Raw genomic sequence first — 24,755 nt, forward strand, 5'->3', positions numbered from 1 at the left:
ATAATAGAAATAGTTATAGGGGGGGATTATTTATTATTTATTAACCTAAAAGTATAAGTAAAAATTAATCTATAATTAAATTAGGAATAGACTTACTATTTTATTAAACTAGGAGATATTATTAAGGCGCTAAGTAAAAGAGAAGTACTTTATAAATATAGGATAATCTATAATTAATCTAGTTATAAGAGTTAAAAAGGTATAATTAATACTAATAGTAGTCTAAAAGCTTAATATTATAGAGGTTAATATAAAGAGGAGGATTAATCTAAGTTTAATTAAAAGTAATATAAAAAAGAATATAAAAAGATAAAAGTATATTTAAAAGTAAAAATTAATCCTAGAGGGGGTAGAATTAATCTAAGATTAAATATAGAAGAGGTAAAGATTAAGTATAGTATAAATAAGGAAGAGGAGAGGTTTAAGTATAGTTTAAGTATAGAAAAAGCTAAAATTAAGCTTAGTTTTATAGGTTTATATAGTATTATATAATTAGCTTAATATAAGATACTCTTATTAGATAAGTAATAAGTAAAAATAGGTAACTAAATAAAGAGGATTAAGCTATAATTAATCTTATATAAGAGTTTATATATTAACTTATATATAATATTTTATAATTAATATTTAATATTTTATAGTTAATAATTAATAGTTTATATTTAAAAGTTAAATATTTATAATTATAAATTTAATTTAATATATTATAATAATAAATAATATTATATTATTATATATAATATTTAATTATTATATTAAGTTTATAGTTATAATATAGTTTTTTTATAAATAAACTATAATAAAATTTATTTTATATATAAATATAATTTTAGAAATATTATATAAGTAATTTAATTTATATTTTATATTAATTAAAAATAATAATATAAAAACTTTATATATTTTTATTAATAAATAAATAAATATAAAAAATTAAATATATATTTTAGTTAAATAAATTAATAAAATAATAATAATATTAATTATATAATATAAAGTTAATAATATTATATATAATAAAATTAATTATAATAAAACTAAAAAAAGTTATTAAAATATTTATAATTTAATAATAATTTTATTAAACTTTTTAATAAAATATTATAAATATTATTAAATAAAAATAACTTTTTAATTAAAAAAATTATTATAAGAAGTTTTTATAGCTAAAAATATAAAAAGTTATATTATATATAAAATTTTATTAAATAAATTAAAAATATACTTTTTTTATTAACTTTATACTAAAAAGCTTAAAGTTTTAATACTTTATATTAATATTTAATATTAAACTATATATTATTAAGAAATTATTTATAAAAAGAAAACTTAAGCTATAAATATAATATATAATAAAGTAAATAATATATTCTTAATATTATAATTTTATTAACTAAAAGCTATTAGTATTTTATTATATATATAAGTTTTTTAAGAAAAAGATTTATATATATAATAAGTTTTTAACTAATTAAAAGAGAAAAAAAAAGAGTTTTTATAGTTAAAATTAAATTAATATTTATATATTTAAGTAATATATAAGTTTATTAAATATATATTATTATACTATATAAATATATATAAAACTTTATATATTTCTTTTTATAATTTATAATAAAATTTAAAATAATTTATATAAAATATATTTTATTTTAAAAATATAATTTAAAATATTACTATATAAAATAATATTTATATATTAAATAAAATTCTTAAATTTAATATATATTTTATTTTTAATTAAAAATATCTTATTAAAGTTATATTAAATAAAAATCTTAATAATATTATTTTAAAAAACTTTATTTATTAAACTATTATAAAAATAATAAAACTTAATAATTTTAATATAAAAATTATATATATTTTTAGTTATTTTAAAAAATAACTTTTTTTTAAATAGATTTTTTATAATATTAATATAAATATAATTTAGATTTAAATATAGATTTAATAAAAATTAATAAATATATTTTATATTAAATAAAAAGATTATTATTAATTATAATATAATTATTATTAAATTTATTAATTTATTATATTATTTAATTTATAAATAAAATAATATATATTAAAAGTATTAATAAGTTTAATTAAATAAAAAAATATTTAAATTATTTAAGTTAATAATATATTAAATAGCTAATATATAAGATATTATTTATTAATAATAATAATAATTTAATAATATAATAATATTAATAATATTAATAATATAAATAATATATAAAAAATAAATTAATAATTTAATAATTAATAATTAAATATTTATATAATTATAAATTTTATTATTATAAAAATAAAATTAAAAATAATAAATTTATATATATATATATATATAAATAATTAAAATTAAGAGAAATAATTAGAAATTTAAAAAGTTATTAATAATTATATAACTAAAAGTTATATATATTATTAAATAATATAAAATTAAGAGATTTATTATTTTAAGTAAATAAAAATTATAATTAATAACTAAAAGTTTTTTTAATTATTATATAATAATATTAATAATAATAAACTTAATATAATTAATATATTATTAAATTTATAATTTTTTTATAATAAATATAACTATAAATTTATAAGTTTTAAGTTTATAAATAAAAAAAAGTTTTTAAATATTTAATATTTATATATTAATTAAACCTTTAAGTAATTTATTTTATTTTATATTTATAAATATTATTAAGTTTTACTTTTTTAATTTTATAATATATATTTATTTTTTATTTAATAAATAAATATTATTTTAGTTTTATTTAATTTCTTAAGTTTTTATATTTTTTATTTAAATTATTTTTAACTATATAATTTAAATTTAATTATTTTATATAAAAAAAATAAAATTTATTTTAAATTAAAAAGTTTTTTTAATATAATAATTAATAATATATAAAAAATATTATTTATAAAATTAATTTTAATAATTTTATTATTATTAATTAAAATATTATTATTTATTTTATATATATTAAAAATAACTTTATATAATATAATAATATATATTTAATAAATATATATATTATTTAAATATATAATTATTAATTTAATTTTAATTATAAAAACTTTTTTTTTTAATTAATTAAAGATTTATTATAAAAAATAAATTTTTCTTTTAAAAGATTTATATATATAATAAAAAATTAATAATTTTTATTTAATTATTATATAATATTATATATATATTATTTACTTAATTATATATTATATTTATAATTTAAACTTTCTTTTTATAAAATACTTTTTAATAATATATAATTTAATATTAAATATTAATATAAAATATTAAAGATTTTAAATTATTTAATATAAAATATATTAAAAAAATATATTAAAATAATATAAAAACTTAATTTTAAGAAATATAAAAAAATATTATTATTATTAATTTTATTTATTTTAAGTATTTAATATTAATAGTATTATTTTATATTTTCTAATTAATATTATTATTTATTATTATTATTAATATTTATTATCTTTAATTAGTATTATTAGTATTATTATTATTATTATTATTATTATTATTATTATTATTATTATTATTATTATTATTATTAATTATATTATATAAATATTAATTTAAATTTAATTATAAAAACTTTTTTTAATTAATTAAAAACTTATTATATATATAAAATTATTATATTATAAAACTTATATATATAATTAAATATTAATAGTTTTTAGTTTATAAAATTATAATCTTAAATATTTATATTATTTACTTAATTATATATTATATTTATTTTTTATAAAATACTTTTTAAAAATATATAATTTAATATTAAAAATTAATATAATATATTAAAACTTTAAGTTTTATAATATAAAATTAATAAGAAAAAATATAAATTATTTTTTTTATTTTTATAAAACTTAAGAAAGTTTTATTAATATTATATAAAATAAGTTATTTTTATATAATAAAAATAATACTTAATAAATTTAATTTAACTTAATAAAATAAATTAATATTTAGTTTAAATATATAATTAATATTCTTTAATATAATATTATTATTATTTATAATTATTTATTATAATATTCTCTTTTATTATAAAATATATATAAATATTATATTTATATACTTATAATAAATATTATTAATAATATAATATTTTAAAAACTTAAATATAGAATAATCTTAGATTAACTAAAACTTAAATTAACTAATTAATTATTCTATATCCTAAATAACTTATTTAATAAATCTAGCTTAAACTAAATATCTATTATTCTACTACTAAAGTAGATATACTATAATTAATTAGTAATTAATCCTAAAATAATCCCCTTAAAAGTATATATATATTTTTATTTAATCTATAAATCTTATTATAAATTAAGCTAAAGTTTATTATTATTTTTATCTTAGCTTACTTAAAGTAAGTAAGAGTACCCTTCTATAAAATAGTTATTAGAACTACTAAGAGAAATAAAATACTCTTATATTAAAGTTTATTTTCTACTTTTTCTTAGAGTAATCTTAAAGTACTCCTATTTTATAGTAAACTTAGATCTTTACTATTTTTAGAACTTAAACTCTCTAACTCTTTTCTTAGAAAGAAATATAAGCTACTTTACTTAGAGAGGGATTTATAAGTAATCTTTAAAGATTTAGAAGTAGCTCTATCTATAGATTACTCCTTATTTAGGATTAATTTTAAAATACTTTAACCTCTTTTTAAACTTAAAAATTTATATTATAAACTAAGATTATTTTTTATATTACTTAATATAGATTTTAAATCCTTTAATATAATCTCTAAAGTTTTTAAACTAAAGCTACTATCTAAAATAGTTACTATATTAATAGATATAGTAATAAATTTATTACTAAAATTATTTTCTCTATAAGTTAATCTTAGAATACTTTTAACTTTATAGTATAGCTTTAATAATAGCTATATTCTTTTTAAGTTTAATTATAGCTTATACTAAGAACTTAGTAAGGAGCTATATTAAGATCTTAGCTATTTTACTAATATATAATATTATAGTTAACTATAATTTAGATATATAGTTTAACTATATTTATTCTAAGATTAATCCTAGAATATACCTTAATTAATTAGGGCTTTTATAATATACTATAGTTTATAAACTTTCTATAGATTAAAATATTACTCTTAAATCTCAGCCTAAATCTCTAATTATATTAAGTTAGGAGTAAAATATTTAATAATTACTCTTAAATTATATTTTAGGCTTTTATATATTATTTTATACTAAGGTTACTAATATTCCTACTAATTAGGAGTTTATATATTCTTAATATATACTTCTAGAGATTTAAATTTTACTAGTTATTTAGATCTTAATACTTCTATAGATTATAGTTAGTATAGAGAGTAATTATAAATTAAATATTAATTAAGCTTTACTATTTCTAAATATATAATTTTTTTTTTCCTAGTTTATAATATAATATAATAGAATATATTACTAAGAGGTATAATTACTACTTTATTACTAACTTTAAAAATAAGCATATTTAGTAAATATATTTAATATTAATAATATTCCTTATAAGTATTACTATTATAGTAGTTAATAAGTTAAAGTATAATAAATAATAGTAGAGGATTAATTAATAATTAAATATAGATTAAGTGTAGTATAAGTAATACTTAAGTTTAGCTTAAGTATAGTTTAAGCTTAGTTTAGGTATAGATTAATTTAGGATTAAGGGATATTTAAAGTTAGATTAAGAGAGATAGAAAGAGGAAAAAATAGAGGGAGGGGAAGCTTTCTTAAAGAAAGAAACTAATTATATAATTATCTAAAATAAGGTTATTAGTATAAAAATAGAATCTATAGATCTTAAATATTATATAACTCTTTTTTCCTTTTTTATATTACTTATCTCTAGTTATAATCTCTATAGCTTATATAGGGATTACTTTAAGATTATTCTCTTTTCCCTCTTAATAACTCTCTGCTTATTAAGTATATTAATATTTATACTAATTTAAGAGTAAACTAAGATTAATTATAATATCTTCCTAGTTTTAATATAGCTAAGCCTAAGAATATCTATATTCTTAGCTAATATAAGCTTAGCTTTATCCTTAATAAGAACCTCTATAGATTAAGATATTATTATAAGTATAATAACTTTATAGATATCTCTAAGGGACTTATTATTTCTACTAAAGATATAAAAAGTATAGACTTTTATACTAGCTTAAAGGTTTACTAAGGCTTTAGTTAATCTAAGATAAATCTTAAAGAGTATCTTAACTATTATATAGCTACCCTTAATATAATCCCTAAGGTTCCTATTATCTTTAAAGATAATAGAAAGGTATATTTATACTTAGATTAATTTTTAAAGTTATTACTAATTTATCTCTAAATTAACTTTATAGCTATAAAGTAATAAATTTTTAGTAATAAAAAGTATTATTAAGGTATTTATAAGTTTAAGTATAATAAGTACTTTTTAATTAAACTTTAAGTAATCTCTAATTATCTATAGAGTACTTCTCTATAAAGTAAAATAACTATTATATTATCTAAGCTACTTATTTTACTATAGATAGTAAGATAACCTCTTATTATAAAATAATAATAATTAGCTATTATAGAAATATTAACTTCTACTAGCTTTATTTTAATTTTCTTAAAAGCTTATATAAGATAGTTAAGGAAGAAGTTAAAGATAAAGGTAAGAAATAAGCTTAGATTAATCTAAGTTTTAATAATAAGAAACTAAAGTAAAGCTTTAGTATTAAATAGCTACTTTTATACTTAGATTACTCTTTAGTATAGCTTATAAAGAATAAATTAATCTTTTAAGAGCTTTTATAAATATTATTTTTAGATTAATCTTAGATCTAATTATATCCTTAACTATACTACTTTAATTTCCTAAAGCTCTTTCTATAACTATATAAACTCCTAGAGTCTTATTAGCTCCTTAGTAATAAGAATAACTAAGTTAGAGCTTTAAAATACTTAAGTAGTATTCTATTAAGTACTACTCTTTTATTATTACTACTAACTATTATATATAGACTACTATTATAAAGAACTAGAGATATATATTAGTATTAGAGAGTAAGCTTAAAGCAATTTAAGAATATACTTAGATTAAATATAGCTCTTTTTTTATAGAGAAGACTAGTAACTTAATAAAACTAAAAGTTTACTACTAGATAAAGCTAAAATTAATAACTTAATATTATTAGATTTAACTATTAGATAGATAAATAGAGAGCTTAATAGGATTAGAGCTAGAGATTTACTTATAAAGACTATTAGAAGTAATAATAGTAGTACTAAAGAACTTAAAAGTTAGAAGCTTAAGCTTTATTAAGGAGGTATAAGATATTACTAGAAAATATTATCTCTCTTAGAGTATTAAGAATACTTCTTTTTCTCTAAGAATAATTAGATATTAATTTAAGCTTAATTTAAGCTTAAATATAATATATACCTTAGTAAATAAGTTTCTAGGCTTCTTATATATAGGCTGAGGTTTAGTAGTATATAAAGGATATTCTATACTGCTTAAAAATATTACTTTCTTTATATATATAGAGGTTTTAGATCTAAGAACTAAAGATTAAATATTAGATAAACTATCTATAGAGTAAGTAAGGAATAAATTATACTTAATTTATATTTAAACTAGACCTAAACTATACTTAAACTATATTTAGACTTTACCTAAACTATACTTAGACTATATCTAGATTATGCTTAGATTAAGATTAAATTACGCTTATTCTAAGCTTAAACTATATTAATAATTACTTACCTTTCCTATATTATAACTAATAGCTTTTATTAGCTACTTTATATATATAATAAGTAGTAGAGAGACTTAATATAATTTATATAGAATACTAACTTATTTTAATTTACTTTTATATTTTTTAACTAAATTAGGTTTAAACCTAAGTAGATATGCCTTTAGTTCTTATACTAAGCTTAGTATTTAATCTTTAGATTAAAATAAGCTAAAAGTAATTTAAGATTAAATAAAGCTTACTTTAGGTATAATTTTATTTATATAATAATTAGTTTATTATATTATTCTATTCTTAATATAACTAATAAGTTAGAAGAGATATTATTATATAGAATAATAACTTTAGTGCCTTACTATATATAGTTTTAAAGGTATTTTAGATATTATATTAAAAGTAGACTTTATAATATTAAACTAAATATTCTATATAAACCTACCTCTTCTTTTTATAAGGTAATAAGACTTTATATTATATATAGGTCTTAAAGCTTATTTATTATTAGTATAAGGTATAATTTAGGTATAATTAAGGAATATTCTAATATACCTTAAAGAAGCTTTATATCTATATCTATAATAATCTTAAGGAGCTTATAATAATATTAGCTAGGTTAAGGCTTAGAAGGTATATAATACTAGTTAAAGTAGATATATAGGACTCTCCCTCTTAATACTTAGAATAAGTATTTAAAGAAAAAGTAATATATTTTAAGGTCCTCAGAGTTTACTATAGTATAAATAAGTAGAACACTTATTATACCCCTATTAGTTTTAGATTATTTTAAGATTATATTAAGAATAAACTTATTTTATTTTAGGTTTAATATATAGTAGCTTAATATAATCTCTTTTTTATTCTTTCTAGAAAAGTACTTATAGTTTATATTAAGCTAAAAGGTTTTAATAGTTTTCTAAAACTTAGTTTAACTTTATTAAAAGCTAATTACTATCTATAAACTAAATATATTATAGTAGAAGTATTATAAGTACTAAAGCTTATTAGTATATAGAGTAATCTATAATTACTCTAGGAATATATTAAGGGTTTACTAAGAATATCTTTAGAAATAATTTACCTAATTATCTTTTATAGTATAATATAATATTTCCTAGAAGTATTATAATCTAAATATAGAAGAGCCTATTAAGTAGTAGAGGAGGTTTTCCTTCTTAATTAGTATAGTAATCTTATCTTAATTACTTAGGCTTAAGTATATTTTAGGTAATATGCTTTTTCTAAATTTATTATATAGATCTTAATAGTATTAACTATTTATATAAGTATTTAGTAAAGATTAGTTTTTATTTAAACTAAGTATAATTTATAAATATACTAAGGGTAAGATATAGATTATATATAGATTTAATAGACTATATAAGCTTTTAATAGATTATTAATAGGATCTTTTTTGCTAGTAGTAGGGGGTAGGTATAAAGCTTTTTATAGACTAGAAGTATATATAAACACTTTATAGTATTATATAGGATAAATTAATAGAACTTAACTTTATAGGAGTGCTTTTTTATCTACTTTTACTTTTAGTTATAATTAATCTTTAATTTATTAGAGAGTATTTTATAATTACTTTAAGATTAAAAGTACTTATTATATTTTAGCTTTTTATATTAAGTAATATCTTAAACTATATAGCTTAGATTATTATTTAGATAATAATAATCTAAGTTCTAAATAATTTATTAAATAATAGTAATATAACTACTAAATTTAGAAAGAACTAAGGATATAGTATATACTATAGAATTTATCCTTAATTAGTTTATATATTATATAATAAATTATAGTTAATAACTTATACTTTAGATAGTTTAAGCTATTATTTATCTTAGAGTAATTAAAGATTAAATATATTTATAATATTATAACCTATTATGCTTAATATATAGGGTTTTAATCTTAATATATTAACTTTATCTAGGCTTTAAAGGAGTTTTAGGCTATATATACTTAAGTAATTACCTATTATTATAGTGTGAGAACTTAGGCGTTTTCCTATACTTCTTATATTTATTCTTAGATTATTTTAAGAATAATCCTATATAGTTTTAAGAACTTAGGGTTAAGATATTTATAAATAATATACTTTATATATTAATAAATAACCTAATAGTAGTTTTAGATATTTAAGAAAGTATATTATATATTATTTTTTACTTACTTTAATTTATAATAGAATTAAACTTATTAGGTTAATATAAAAACTAAATATAAAGTAATCTAAGATAAACCTACTTTATTTTAAGGCTTCTTAATTTTAGTATTTATAAGTTCTTTTATTAAAATTATATATAAATACTTACTAGAAGATATATTTAAATAAGTAGGGATATTAGTAGTAAATATAATATCTTCTATAGTAAGTATAGTTAAATAGAGGACTAATTTTAAATAAGTTATTTATAAAATTAGAGATTAATTATAGATTATATAGCTTTAATACTTTACTTATTTATCTAAAGGATATAATTATCTATTAATTATAAAGTTTAACTAGGAAGTTATAAGCTTACTTTATAGCTTCTAATTATTAGATTTCCTTTTTAGGAATATTAATAAGTAGGGGAGTATTTTTAGAGTTATTATATATACTTATAACTTACTAAAATAGCTACTTAAATTTATTATCTTTATTATTAATATACTAACTTAAATAGATTAATCTAAGATTAAATACTATTTTTCTAGTTTAAATAGAATTAACTATAATTAATTTTAGATTATTCTAAGATTTAGTATATAAAGCTATATAGTAAAAGATTATTTTAAGTAAGTTAGGTAGTAAATAGGTAGAAACTACTAAATATACCTTTAAAGTGGGGTAGTAGTAGGTAAGCTAATATACCCTTCTTTTTATAGATAAATATTATATTACTTATAAGTGGGGCTGAGGCGTACCCTCTGTTAGGTTAGCAGGGAAGGGGGTACCTAAGGTTAACTGCATTGTGATCTCATCCACCCTCGCGTGTTCAAACGCCGCAATGAGCCACGCGGGGAAGAGAAGGGAGCAGCCGCTGGTCGGCGTTTTGCCAAGAACGGAGGTTGCTCCGGCCCTAATGCAATAGAGACATTTCCTTTCACGCCGCGGTCGCTAATCCTAGATCATCTCGCATGGCGCATCGGTGACGGCTACTTCTGGGGTCGTTGCAACGTTTCGAGAATGGCAGGCGTGTCGGTGAGACAGCAGGCACCCGACGAACGCGGACTCACACACGAGATTCTGTTGGTACGCAACAGATCGCTGGATTTCGCATTCTGGCTGATGTGTTGTCCAATGGGTCAGGGGCTTCGCCCATTATCCGTTTCGCCGTGGCTGTATAGCATGTAGTTTCTGTTTCGGTCCCCACTCAGGGTTCGGCCTCCGGGCCTCGCCTTCGATGTCGTTGCTGACGCCTCCACCTTAGTGCGCCCTTCTTCAAGTAAGCCTTGCCTCTATGGTTGCCTCTTCACTGCTTGTTCTCAACCATACAGCTACTACTGTACATCAACCTCTGTCTAGCGCCCCTGGCATCCACAGAAGGAAGCAGGGAGAGCCTCCGAGCCAATCTTTTCCATCAATGCCAATGGCCAGAGATGCTGCGCTTGTGGTAAGCTGAAGTAAGCCCGCGTCTGTATCGCTGTACTTTCGGGACAAATGAATGAGATCCTAAAACCCACCCCAAAGATCCCTTCACCTGCTTGAACTTAAATATGTTGATACCGCCGTTGTGAATATGGAGAATGAGCTTTGCAATCTGGCAAAGTGTGTTACAGGTTGATAGCAACAAGGACGATAAAGACGATGATGACAATAATTATCCTTATCATCATAGTCAAAGCACCAGGAATGAGAGTGATAGGATGAAGGTTTGTCAAGAATTCGTCGTCTTCCTGAAGACTTGACATAACGGAGAAGTTTGCATAGATTTTCGCGAGTCTATTTCCGTGCGCTACTGATTTGGAAACCAGTCCGTATATGAGAGTATCTCTACATATCCGCCAAAGGAACCGAGCCATATTTCACTGCTTCAGATATCAATCTCCGGTATCCTAGACCGGTATGCCACAAGCGTCTCAGGGTCCGGTACGAACCGAGCCTTGGCCGCGCTCTTGGGCTTCTCCCCAACAATGTCCCAGTCGTACTTCATCAGCAGGTGGATGAGCGCAATCTTGATCTCGTTGCTGGCGAAGAAGCGACCGGGACAAGCGTGCTTTCCGTGTCCAAAGCTCAGGAACTCCGGACTTGTACTTACGAATTGCCACTTGTTCTCCTGCCCAGGCAGCTCTCGCATACGCAGAAACCTGTACCCATCGAAGTCATCGGCATTTGATCCAAAGATTTCCTTGTCGCGCATATGGAGCGTCGGGATCGTAATGTGACAGCCCTTGCGGATGAGGGTGCCGTCGGAGAGTGTGACATCGTCTTCCGCATAGCGATTCATCATGTCTGCCGATGGTTAGATTCTATGCATCTTACTAACAGTACGTTCGAGGAGGTAGAGATCGCAGCGCTTGAAGATTAACTTACTCGGGCCAAGGATGTTCAGACGCTGACTCTCCTTCATACAGCTGTCCATGAGCTTTAACTTGTAGAGGCTCGTCTTCTCCCAGCCTCCGTCCTCGTTGTGAACCCGGATGATCTCCTCACGGAGCAACGGAATATACTCCGCATTAGAGATCAGGTCGTACATAGTTGCCGTGATGACGCTCGAAGTAGTGTGGATTGCAGCCACAGTCAGGAACAACTGCCCACAGACCACATCAAAAGACCGGTCTCCTCGCACGTCGTCCAGCCACGACAGAGAATCCTGTGGTTTCTTGACATCACGCCGTGCTGCCCGGCGAGCAGCCAGCTCGGGCTCGATTATCTTCTTCGAGTCGCGCACAAGCTTGCGCAGATAGATCATCTCGGGGAGAAACCAGTGTACGACATGTCTCGTGAACACAGGCCAAGTGCGTAGGCGCTCTTGGGCTCTCATCATCACGATCGTAAAGCGTATGGAGATTTCGATCCACTCCTGGCTGTGGCAGAGCCTCTCACCCAAGAAGACGAGTGCCGACAGTCGGGCGGCTATGTTCGTTGCTCCCATGATGAACTTTGTATGCTTCCAGTCTTTATCTCATGTGAGCTTCTCGGTATGTTGAGGTGGTTTCGGGGCGCAGCGACGAACCTTTAGCGGCCGGAAGACTTTCGTCAACTACTGAAGCACATTCCTTGGACAACGACTCGGTCATCCCACCCAATGCCTGCGTAAGATTCTTCCTGACCGTGTCTTGGATGATGTCGCCTTCGAGCCCTGTGTGGAGGAAGTCAAGGCCTGGGTACTGAACCATGCCTTGCTGCAAGTTTCCAACCCGAGTAAGTATGATGAGCCTGTTCCAAATGAAAGAGTGTTCGTACCCGCTCAATGAACCCGCGGAATGACAGCCGGGGGTCACTCCGAATCTCGTTGGCAAATTCCTTGGCGAGCACAATGGATGGGCCAAAGTTACTCAAAACTTGGAAAGGGCGTCCGTTGAGCTATGAAGGGGTTTGTTGGTATAAGCTCTAAGACTTGGGAGGTGCTGGTCTCACTTTTGCCGTGCCTTCCTTCAAGATGTCGAGTGCCTCGTTGTCCCATCTTTTCCGAGTTTTCGTGTAGAACCAGTCTTTTGGTGCTTTCCCTATTAGGGGGAAATCCGGGTAAGGCCCGTCTTCTCTGAAAATGAATTGCAGAAGGAGGTACAAAATGCCGATGCTGACAGTCACTGTGAACTCGGGCCTAGAGGCGTATTCCAAAATTGCCGACATGACGGAATTCCGTAGAAGACAAGAAGAAGAAGATGGTGGGTAGTTCAATGATGCAAGTCAAGGACAATGGAAGTATGAATGTAGTGCCGTTGAGGCCAATGGTCTTATAAGAGTTGGAGGTTCTCATGTAAGACATCCTCTTGTATCCCATTCCCGCGCTGTCGTTGACGTTGGCGGAAATGGCAGGGATGCTCGTATTCTTATATGCGAATCCGGTAACTTTCCTGAGCTCTCAAGTATTAACGATGTGGGGAATAATTCGTGGGATGACCTACCTTTCCATCCTTATTGGCCCATTATTTGTCCACTATCAACTTTTCCTAGAGCTGGCCATAGACCACGGACCATGGACGGCCTTTTCGTCCGAACGACCTGGCTTGTAAGGCTTCCCGCCCGGTTCCGGGTATCACAGGGAGTCCGTGGGGCTATGTCGGCTCATCCAGGGGGACAGGCGTGTCCCCCATGTTCCCCAACGGCAGTGCCATCCACCTTGATCAGCCACGATGCCTGAGATGTCTATAAAATGGGACGCCGAACCGCACAGCTTCGCAGCTTCTCCATTATTCGATACGGACAACAGTTCGCGGTTCACGATCTACAGTTACACAGGCTGAAAGGCATGGAAGACTTCATGTTCTTTTAGTTCCCAACACTATGTAGGTATCATCATGACATTACAGATTATGTGTTTCTAAGCCGTCTCATGAGAATCATCTAAACAACGTGGTCATCGCCGTGGGAGCAGCTCTTAGCGTGCTCGGCCTGCTCAGCAGCGAGAGCCCACTTCTGGAACTCGCGGCGGATAGCCTCACGGCTGCGGCGGGCAGGCGTAGTCTTGCTGCGACGAGGGAGACCCGCGGGCAGCTCGTTGGCGAAGTCAGCGGCAACACGGGCGGCGGCCTTGGTGTTGATGGTAATGGCGTCCCAGTTGATGTTGTCGAGGGTGTCGCAAGCCAAGTGGTAGCATGGATCGGTGGGTTCACCAGCGCCGGTGAAGATACCTGAAGATCATACGGCAGTCAGCAAGGTGTGTCTACAGCCGGTAACGTGCCATAAGAAAGTCTGAGCGAAAGATTAGAAGGGAAAAAATTGCACGAACCAGAGCTGGGGATTCCAAGACTGAGGAAGCCCACATAGTCTTCGTTTTGTTAGCATATTAACTATGAACAGGTTTTCACTCTAGAAAGGTATACGTACCGGAGCTGCTGCCAAAACCACCGAAAGCGGCGGGCTTGCCCTGGGCGGCGATGTAGTCGTGGATGGGCTGAGCGCCGAACTTATCACCCTCGTTGTCGCCGAGGTAGACGTTGTAGACGGGATTGATGGAGCCAATCATGTCGTAGTTCCAGTAAAAGCGAATGGCGTCCGCCTCAGCCTCGGACAGCTGAGCAGTGTAGTAGAGAGATCCGACGAGACCGCTCTCCTCAGCGCCCCACCAGATGAATCGGACCTTGTTCTTGAAGCCCGAGTACTTCTTGAAGGAGCCGGCGATCTCAAGGAGAGCGCTAGTACCGGAGCCGTCGTCGTTAACACCGGGTCCCGCCTGGACAGAGTCCAAGTGAGCACCAAGGACAATGACGTTGTTGGGGTCGCCCTCCTTGGTCTCGGAGATGATGTTCCAGGTCTCGCGCTCATCCCACTCGGCATCTACGAGGAGGGTGACCTCGAGGGTCTCGCCAGCCTTGAGGCGCTCCTGCCATGCGGTGGCAACTTCTAGAGGGATAAGACCAACGGGCACCAGCAGGCCCAGGTTCTCGGCGCTCAATGTGGCAGAGCCGATGTTGGTGCCTGGAGTCTGGTTGTAGAGAATGACACCGACGGCACCCGCGGCCTTGGCGAGCTTGAGCTTGTCCGAAATGGCGCAGACACCGCGCTTGACGAGCGGTAGCTTGCCGGTGGCATCGATACCTTCCCACTGGTCGGCGAAGCACCCGGAGCCTGCGTATTTAGAGTCAGCTTGCAGTTTCGTAGGTGCAAGGTGATAGTCATCTTACCTCGCTCGTCATCAACAGGAATGTCAATGAGGGGTGCAGTGTCGCCATCGGGAAGCGAGGTCGGGTGGTTGTACTGGAGGGCCACAACGTAGACATCCTCGCCGTCGGGACCGGTGACCTTGATCTCACGAGTCTGAGCAAAGGTGTGGTTGAAGTACTGAATCTTGGTGTCAAGCTGCTTGTGGAAGCGGCCTTGGACACGCTCGAGGATGTAGTCGGAAGACGCCTTGTAACCCGGAAGACCGAAGGCACGGTTGCCGCCGTTGTCCTTGGCAATCTTGTTCAGGTTCCAGAGGTTGCGCTCGAGTCTGGGGAGAACGCGTTAGAGCAAGTTCAGACACGCCAATTGAAAGGATTGACACTCACTCCGTGGTCAGGATGTCGGCCTCGGCCTTGTCGGCGGTGAGGGGGTCGGTCGCGAAGGAGCGTAGCGCGAAGAGCGCCGCGGCGAGGGCGGAGGTGGTCTTCATTGTGAATGAGGAAGCTATTCCCAAGTTCCAATTGACGGCACAAGGTGAATATTTGACAAGCTTCGGATGGATCCCAAGGAGCGGACTGATCAGCTAACTAGAACACTGCACATGGACCCGGGCGAGGCCAGGACATTTATGTTCTCAGAGGCCCATGCCGTCTGGGCATGCCAAGAGGTTGCTCGCCGTGCAGGCGTAATTGCGCGATAAGACGACATCAAGTGACAATGCAGTCACAGTTGGGGAGAGCTCCGGCTCGCGTGGCCGGGCGAGCTCTGGGTAGCAAGGTTGTGCGCCGAGAAGCTGTGGCACCGCGAGATCCAATTCGAGGAAACGTACATCGCAGCGCCACAATGACATCCCAAGAGGCTGGTCCCTGAGAATCTTGCTCGTTATCCTGGGTGCTGAGGCATCGATGCAGGCCGGGCGATGCTACCTCGGGCAGGTGAACGACGTCGGGTCGTCTTGGCAAGGACTTTTGCGAGGGACAATTGCGAATGTTGGTCCAAGAGTGAAGGATACGGTTGGCAATGCCGTTGTTGCTAGGACGCGGAGAGAAGGTCGGCTGCCAGGGGGGCGAACACAAGAAATGACAATGGGCGGAGAGGATCCCGGACAAGGGCAGCTCCTAGGCCACGGCGGCTTTTTCCTCTCTGGCGCAGTGGATCATCGTTGCTTCATCAGGCAGGTGCCAAGCCTTAAGAGAGGGGAATTTTCGAGTAGTGGCTGACGAGCATGCCAAACGGTGCTAGGGTGTCGTTGTTTATTCGTAATAACGTTTGGGGGGCACACCGTGATGAGGTCGGTGCTTTACATGACGATGGACACAATAGGGTGAAGGCACAGCCTGAAAAGTAACTTTCAAGAAGTTGACTCTGGCACAGAAACTTCATCTCGTAGGCATGCTTTCGAACTGACTCGTCTGAGCAGAATGGATGAAGAAACGCCCCGTTGAACGCCTCGCGAGAATGCGTGTTCACACTGCAGGCCTGCTCGTTTAGGTGCCTGCATGAGCACTGCATGTTTAACGTTGCAGTGCTGTACCGCCAAGAGACGACTCAACAGGCGAGATCGCGCCACCACTGAGAGCTTCATCCCAAGAACCATCCATCTTATCCCGCCCCCCGCGGAAGGAAAGCGATCGGTTCGTATGAACCGATGAGAGCCGTTTCAGCAAACATGATCGTCTTCATTGGCTCCCCAGCACTCAATGCCTCGTGTGTTGGTCACCAGCATCGTTCTCACTGTCAATTTGTGAGCTCGTTGTCAGCATTGGCTACGCGATTGAGGCGCTGGGCCAAGACGACGGGAAAGGAATGTGCTAGTCAATCGGGGAGGCGGCATACACTTGGCAAAAAACAAGACGCAATCAAAATTCTGGGCAAAGCGGAGAGGTCTTGTTGATTGATAGATAGATATGAACCCTTGTTCTTTTGTATCGGCCGTGCCTTCAATTGCTGGTCCTAGTCTCGGCGTTGGCCCCGGGGTACAACCCCGCATGAGTGGGATATCGGACCGGCCATTTCGGTGTGCGGCAGTGAAGACCGTTCCAATCTTCAAGTGCCGGCAAAGTCTATTAGCAATACCAGATTATGTGACCTGGCTTATGAAATATGTCAATGAAGTATTTATATAGACACAGATAAAATGATGTCATTCGGTTCAGTCTTATCCAACTATGTCGTTGTGCGCTAAGAAGATGTCTCGGGCGCGCTCCCAAGGTTGAGGTCACTCACATCATCACAAACGCTTCCTTTTGACAACTAAAGAGGTCCAAACAAGCTTTTCTACGCGCATTTCCAGTTAGATCATGGTTGGCTTGCATTGGCTAATCTCCATACTGCTGGAACGCCTCATGGCGCCCCGGGCCGTCTACAGAGATAGCTACATACCTTGATGGCCAGCTGTCCCATCCTGCCAACCTCTACGGCCCATCCGAACACCCCTGATTTTCACGGCCCTTAGCGGGGTCTATGCCGATCTTGGGCTTGGGTGAAAGACGTCAAATGGGCATTTCTTGGGTGTTCCTGCGCTGACGTGCAGTGCATTGGCGGGTAGGTATGCATGTTATGCATGTTTATCTGGGATGCAACACTTCGTTTGCAGCTATAACACATGGAGGCAATACGCCAGCGAGATTTTATGGGACCGCACTCCTTCGATCAAGTTACTCAAGGGCAGCTGAAGCACCCACGCGGGTGAGTGACGTGGACTGAAAACACCCTAGTCTTCAGCATACTTGTAATTCAGGAGCCTTGCTGTCAGGGCCGACACTTCTGAACGTCAGATAGGATTCAAATAGTATTATAACTACGATAGAGATGAAATTGGGAATAAATATGATATGAATAGATTGAAGAGATCTTAGCCTAGTTTAACCAGTAACCACTAGGTACTCCCCCCAGGAAGTGAAGCCTTACCTCAAAGACTGCTCCTCGTGAGGCCATTTTCGCAAAAGCATCGCTCATACGCTTAATATCTTCTTCTCTTTTACTTGAGTATGTTCAAAACTGTTTGTTGATGGTCTGTGTGGGATTGACGTGGCGTTACTTTGGCATATGGCACGGCGGTTGTTGCTTCATAAGTTTTGGAGCAATTTTAGTACCTCTATCAATGATGAAGTGTTTATATGGGAATTGAAGTATTTAATAAATCATCAGAGCATCGCATGCTTTCTGTGACACAGACTCCGTAAGGTAGAAGGACCGTCAGTTTTCTGAAATTATGGTGCCAGGCTAGTCGGTCAATCCTTGAACACTCAGAGCGAAAGAAAAAAGACAAGTCTTGCCATTAAGTTCACCGTTGAATTTTCACGCTTCTTATGACCTGCACGATGAACGTTTATCAATAAGTCCAACGCATTGGGCTGTCACCGAGTATGGAAGCTAAGGTACTGAAGCCCCTTCTCATGCCCAGATATCCATGGTTCCACTAGACAGGGGGTAGCAACTGCACAGCCTATGAGATTCTCTCATGCGGCAGGGGTTCAGTTTTCAGCTCCGATTGCTGCCTGGCTGTCAAAACGCGCAGCTTCACTGCATCCACGGCTCGCTGTCTCTTTTCTTGGCATCCCTTTCCACAAGATATGCCCAAATACATACATTTCAGCCTTCCAATTCTAAGTCTTCAACGAGGCCAAATTACTTCAATGCCAACCATCGAGCATGTGGCTCATCAACACACGCACACTCAAACTTGAGGAGTTCTTTGACGCTGCTATCCCCGACTACGCCATCCTATCGCATACTTGGGGAAGCGACGAAGTCTCCTTCCAAGAGTTCAAGAGCCTCGATATCACAAGCGGAGACCCTGCAGATCTTATAATCAAAGACAGAGCTGGGTACCCAAAGATCATAAAGGCGTGCGGGAAAGCCCTGGAGTACCGTCTTCGATATGTTTGGGTCGATACCTGCTGTATCGACAAAACAAGTAGTGCGGAACTGTCGGAGTCAATCAACTCCATGTTCAAATGGTACGAAAATGCACAAATCTGCTTCGCATACCTATCCGATGTACCGGCAACCCAAGACGCGACTGATCCGGCATTCGTGAACTCTCGCTGGTTCACAAGAGGATGGACGTTACAGGAGTTGCTCGCACCTCGAGAGTTGCTTTTCTTCGCGTCGGACTGGACTCTGATCGCAAGCCGTGAGGACACGGCGGCCTCCGTGAGCAATATTACAGGCATCGATCGGACGTACCTGGAATCCTCGATATCGGAGCAAAATACCCGCCTGAGATTGTTGACAGAGGCCAGTATTGCAGAGAGAATGAGCTGGGCAGCTTGGCGAACGACTACTCGCGTTGAAGATATTGCATACTGCCTGCTGGGTATCTTCGGAGTGAACATGCCTCTCATGTACGGAGAGGGTCAAAAGGCCTTCTTCAGACTTCAAGAGCAGATACTGCAGACGTGCTTCGACTCAACACTCCTCGCTTGGAACCCGACAGATGAGCACGGACGTCCGCTGGCCTTTGACGAACTTGAACCGAGTTCTTCTTGGGCCTCCGCAGTGAAGATGGTTATGGGGATGGGGCATCCTTGGTCCGCTCCCGAGCAACCCCACTCCAACGCATTGCCGATGGGCCTTTTGGCTCCGAGCCCCGGGTGCTTCCTGCTTTGCAACGACATCGTCGAATGCGAAACCGTGCTCGACTGGACGCCAACCAGCCGTGGCCTCGAGATTGAACTGCCAGTGTCAGACAACACCTGGCCGTACGCCATCATTCCCTGTCGATTGCGTAACGACCCCTGGAGTCTCCTTGCGCTTCCTCTTGACGTTCACGATGGCGGAGCATACTCCAGAAGTCCACTGTCGGCGATGAGAATCAGCCATCATACCTGGCATCAATGGCCCATGAGAAGGATTCTGTTGAAGACAAGGATACGTCCTAACTACGACACAGAACCCGTACCCTCGTGGTACGTGTGGATCAATAGCTTGCCTCCAGAGATGGAAATCCTCGAAAGATACTCAGACTCAAAGCATTATGCAGCGGACACGCTGTTGCCTGTCTTTTCCGAACGCGAAACACAGACCATCTCCAGCTCGCGGTATGGAATTGCCGGAATGAAGCTCGAATCGAAAGCTTCGAACGAGAGATTCTCCCTCGCCATCAAAGTTACCAAGACGTCAGCTTATACAGACCTCGGCTCCTGGATCTGGCCCCGAAGATGGCCCTGGAGGTCAAATAGTGACCTGTATCATCTGGAGTACTGCGTCGCGAAACATGTCTCGCCTGATAAACTGATATCTTCGTGGAAACGCACGGGATCTCTCAGGTTTACAAGGTGGTCTCTAGAATTAAAGGATTCTTGCCTTCAATTCGAGGTCAGGAAGAGAAAACTGCTTGACATCCCTGTCTTCGAAATCAACATCAGGCAATCCTCAAAAGGTTACATATCGCAGCTACAATACTGCATGGGAAGATGTCTGTGGCTACTCCAGCTCATCACAAATCACTTACTAGCGATCTCGATGACCATGGTGAGCCTCGTCTTCCCAGTCTCGGTGATAAATGCTGTTCTTTGGTGTAAGCATTTGGTTCCCTGGCATCTATCGCTTTTACCAATCACTCTACATATGACAATTCTGGCAGGGCTGGCCGGGGGGCTAGGAGGAACACTCGGCGTTGTCATGTCCCAGTGCATATGCAATAGCCAATGCCGACTAGGAGGTTTCTTAAATAGCCTTCGCTTTCTGGCTGCATTTTTGGTGCATTTGTTTGCCTGGGACGCATTAATGGCAGTCTACGCTTTCCACTTGCTACCTGTCATCTCATGTTTCGCACCCAGATGGGCAGGATTCATCAGAAAGGGCAGAAGCGTGCTCGCCATCCTCATAGGTCTCTTCGTGGGCCCGCTCATCTTCTGGTCCCCCTTAAACCCGCGCAGGGACTTCCCACAAACCCTGGCATTACTTCCCCTGTACATCCAAACTGCCTTGAGCATATCGGATGACATGCTTTACCGGAGAAAGCTATTCCATCTTCACCCACTAGCTGTTGCGTGTTGCGGGCTCTACATGGTCTTCGTAGACAGCATGAACTTCGCGATCGACACAAACTGTAAGCCCCTGCTAGTCGAGATGGGCATTTTTTTGGAGGCAACAGGCGCGATGGGTTCGTTGAACGAGACACAAGAGAAACATGTTGGTCACTTGGCGGCATTTTTGGGCATATTTTTCAGAGTATACTTCCATGTGTGGCGACATTTGCTGGCGGAGAGTGTACTTGTTGTTGTCGACGCTTCTTCGCTCGTGTCACCGGATGAAGTTTAGCCCACAAACTGTAAATGTTCTAGTTAAGACTCGATTACGCCTTCGTTCACGCTGCAGAAAACATTGAAGTGGAGTTATATCTTCAGCTATCTATCATACACAGCATCTAGTTACGTGGAAGCTTAACTTCAACAGTCAGACAAGACGCCAATCTTGACGAACCACTTGTTGAGTCGCTCATTTACTTCTTCGCTCTTCAGTTGGAAGAACCAGTGTCCCGAATCCTCCACGAGACCAACTTCGTCGAGTTCTGTGCTCGGGGACAGGTGACTACGTTCCGTGGTAACCCAGAACTCGCTGTTCCCCAGCGTCAGGCGTGGGCATTGAATCTTCTCATCATGCTGTGCGACGGACACTTCCCGTCGACCAATTCCTTGGGGGTCTCCCAAGCAGGCAAAACACTGTGCGAGGATAACTCCCATATCCCCCTGCGCGGCACGCCTGCCAATCCAGGTGTTATGCCAGGCGGGTACTGTTGGGGGATACAGAGCCGGGCCGAAGAGCATGGCCAAGTTTTGAAGTACCTTTGTAGGATCGGTGAGGTATTCATCCGCGGTGGCAGCGGGAACGGAATGGAGCGGGTCGAGGATGACCATGGCCCGGGTGAGATCGGGACGCACCGACGCGAGATGGTAAGCGACGGCAGTACCGAGAGAATGAGCAATCAGTATGACGGACTTGATGTTGAGGTCCTGGAGAAGTGCAATAAAGTCGTCCGCAGCGGTTTGTGGGTAGTAGTCGACGATTGACGGGTCCGCACCCGGGCCAGGGTAGGAGTTGATGTCCGGAGTTGGCGCCGGAGCGGAAGAACGGCCCTGGCCTCGAGGATCTGGGGTGATGACACGGAATCCGTGTTCTAGAAGAAATGGAACTTGCCAATTCCAGTCGTGCAGGTCACATGTAATTCCTGGGATGAGGAGAACCGATTGAGCCTCTTGAGGACCCTCATCCAAATAGAAGATGGAAATGTTGTCGTTACGCTTGAAGAATGGCATGGTAGATGCAAGCAAGGAGTGATGGATCTGGACTCATGAATAATCGAGGAAAAAGTCACGCATTGGGCATTTTATACCAAAGTCAACCCACATATGAGGTATTTGGTTTGATTCAAGAGGGTTTACGTTGAAATTGAAAGGCTATCACGATGTTCACCGGTTCCGGTTGCTCCCGCGTGAAACCCGGGCAGAGGTCACGCACGTTTGTTTACATCGGGTAATTGGTGACACCGGTGCTGACGGCCAAGATCTAGCCACACCGAGTCGTACTGTCAATTCGAAGGGCCTCAAACTCATTCCACGCCCTGGGGAAGACTTAAATTAGTAGGATCATGAAGAATTGAGTCCAAATGCGAAAATCACCGAGCATTCGATGAGATCATGAGAATGCCCCGCGTGGCTGTGCCAGCGCTGGGGAGCCATGCTATGAGCATTGGCGTGTTTTAGAAGACGGGTAAAAACCAACCAACCCGTACATTTAAAGATATTACCGCTGTAATCAAACCTCGCAGCCAGGCAACGATTCAACGATTCAAACCCATGCAGTTGACCCTGGACCGTCGACCTTTCTGGATAAGTGCTGACCGAATATCTCGCTTGGGGGCCGGCTGAGCAGAAGCACAGGGTTTAAGCTTCTATTCCCAGCAGCTGTACAGGCGTTTTTCTGCGCCAAGGGCCTATTGCTGCAGCCTGGAATGGATCTAAGCCGCCTTTTCAATGCACGATCCCGCATCGCAGCAGACCGGATATCCTTCATGTCTCTGATCTAATTATCACAATTCCTCCTATCATTGATCCATGGACCGGATTTTTTAAAAACAATTCTTGTCTGGCTTTCAATTCTGGGCCGTCAGACAGCAGTCCATTTTTAAGGTTGTTTCCCCAGCAGTGGCATCATGGCATCTTACGAACATACAACGAATATGGAGCCTACTTACGTCGAGAATGCCTACATCGAAAACGGCCTTCATCCTGTACATCACTCCGACAAGATTGTCGGCGGGCCAATAGAGCACCAATACGATGGCCAGTATTATGGAGGATACACACAAATCAGCGCGGCCACGACACTCAAGGCGGAGAAGAGGATATGCGGTGCCCGGAAACCAGTCTTCGTGCTGTGGTGCATCATCGGCTTTATGGCGGCCATGCTGGTGATGGTTGCTGGCGTGTTTGGGGCTATGATAGCGAACCAGGATGCAAAAATACAAAACCTTCAACAAACAAACGGGGGTACAAGGTGAGTTATTAACGACAACACCACAACTTGCTTAGCGACACCCAGCCAAGGTCTCATTAGAACTGCCTCAGCATCCGCAGCCGCCACGACCTGGGTAGAGATCTCCGATTGGGAGTACGTTGGCTGCTATCGTGATAACGACCAAAGAACTATGCGCGACGCGAACCAAAATTACACCACCAGTCAAACGAATCGACAGTGCAAGGCGTTTTGCGAAAAGAATTACGACTACTTTGGTACCGAGACCGGGGGCGAGTGCTACTGCTCCAGCACAGCGCCAAGCGAAGATGCGCTTTCACCGGCGTGGAATTGTAATGCACCCTGTAGAGGGAGCAGTGATGGAGAGATTTGCGGGGGAGGTTGGTTTCTGAGCGTGTGGAAGAAGACGAAGAAGGCTTGAACCTCGAGGAGCAGATTTGGTCTACAAGACTTCCAGATTAGCGGGCGTTTTGGTCATAGGCTCTCCGGGACGGGAATCATTGTTGGGTGTTCAGTGTGCTATGCATTTTCCTACATACCTAATATTGGGATCTGTTAATTAGCTATAGCCAGAATGATAATTAGCTATAGTGGGTCCTACCTAACCTAATCTGACTAACTAGAGGCTAGGGATCCTAAAAGTTATATAACTTTGAGGCTTTTGATTTTTATTATAGTAATTAATATAACTTAATAAGATCTAGCGTTTTTTAGATTTTTAATAAAAAGGTTAATAGGGATTA

At 35.5% G+C, this 24,755-nt stretch overlaps 5 protein-coding genes across 5 annotated transcripts; 2 read left to right on the forward strand and 3 right to left on the reverse strand.

The window, feature by feature from the left end:
- Positions 1 to 11,791: 11,791 nt before the first annotated feature.
- On the reverse strand, positions 11,792 to 13,554 carry easM-1 (Cytochrome P450 monooxygenase easM; the record flags this gene model as incomplete). Its single annotated transcript, XM_036640553.1, has 5 exons — positions 11,792 to 12,210; positions 12,292 to 12,876; positions 12,935 to 13,103; positions 13,165 to 13,284; positions 13,339 to 13,554. 5 exons carry the CDS (start codon positions 13,552 to 13,554, stop codon positions 11,792 to 11,794), a joined length of 1,509 nt encoding a protein of 502 aa, XP_036494528.1.
- Positions 13,555 to 14,268: 714 nt separating this feature from the next.
- On the reverse strand, positions 14,269 to 16,018 carry lpqL (putative lipoprotein aminopeptidase LpqL; the record flags this gene model as incomplete). Its single annotated transcript, XM_036640554.1, has 5 exons — positions 14,269 to 14,555; positions 14,654 to 14,692; positions 14,752 to 15,492; positions 15,549 to 15,856; positions 15,915 to 16,018. The coding sequence occupies 5 exons, from the start codon at positions 16,016 to 16,018 to the stop codon at positions 14,269 to 14,271; spliced, it is 1,479 nt and encodes a 492-aa protein (XP_036494527.1).
- Positions 16,019 to 19,182: 3,164 nt separating this feature from the next.
- CGCS363_v008706 (Vegetative incompatibility protein HET-E-1) lies at positions 19,183 to 20,821 on the forward strand (the record flags this gene model as incomplete). Its single annotated transcript, XM_036640555.1, has 2 exons — positions 19,183 to 20,713; positions 20,802 to 20,821. The coding sequence occupies 2 exons, from the start codon at positions 19,183 to 19,185 to the stop codon at positions 20,819 to 20,821; spliced, it is 1,551 nt and encodes a 516-aa protein (XP_036494529.1).
- Positions 20,822 to 21,926: 1,105 nt separating this feature from the next.
- cpo-1 (Non-heme chloroperoxidase) lies at positions 21,927 to 22,793 on the reverse strand (the record flags this gene model as incomplete). The annotated part of the gene is made up of 1 exon (XM_036640556.1): positions 21,927 to 22,793. One exon carries the CDS (start codon positions 22,791 to 22,793, stop codon positions 21,927 to 21,929), a length of 867 nt encoding a protein of 288 aa, XP_036494053.1.
- An 896-nt stretch (positions 22,794 to 23,689) lies between these two features.
- CGCS363_v008708 (uncharacterized protein) lies at positions 23,690 to 24,037 on the forward strand (the record flags this gene model as incomplete). Its single annotated transcript, XM_036640557.1, has 1 exon — positions 23,690 to 24,037. One exon carries the CDS (start codon positions 23,690 to 23,692, stop codon positions 24,035 to 24,037), a length of 348 nt encoding a protein of 115 aa, XP_036494532.1.
- Positions 24,038 to 24,755: the final 718 nt, after the last annotated feature.

This window comes from Colletotrichum siamense (assembly GCF_013390195.1).
Source record: "Colletotrichum siamense strain Cg363 chromosome Unknown KSG_Cg363_contig05, whole genome shotgun sequence".
Taxonomy (NCBI): domain Eukaryota; kingdom Fungi; phylum Ascomycota; class Sordariomycetes; order Glomerellales; family Glomerellaceae; genus Colletotrichum; species Colletotrichum siamense.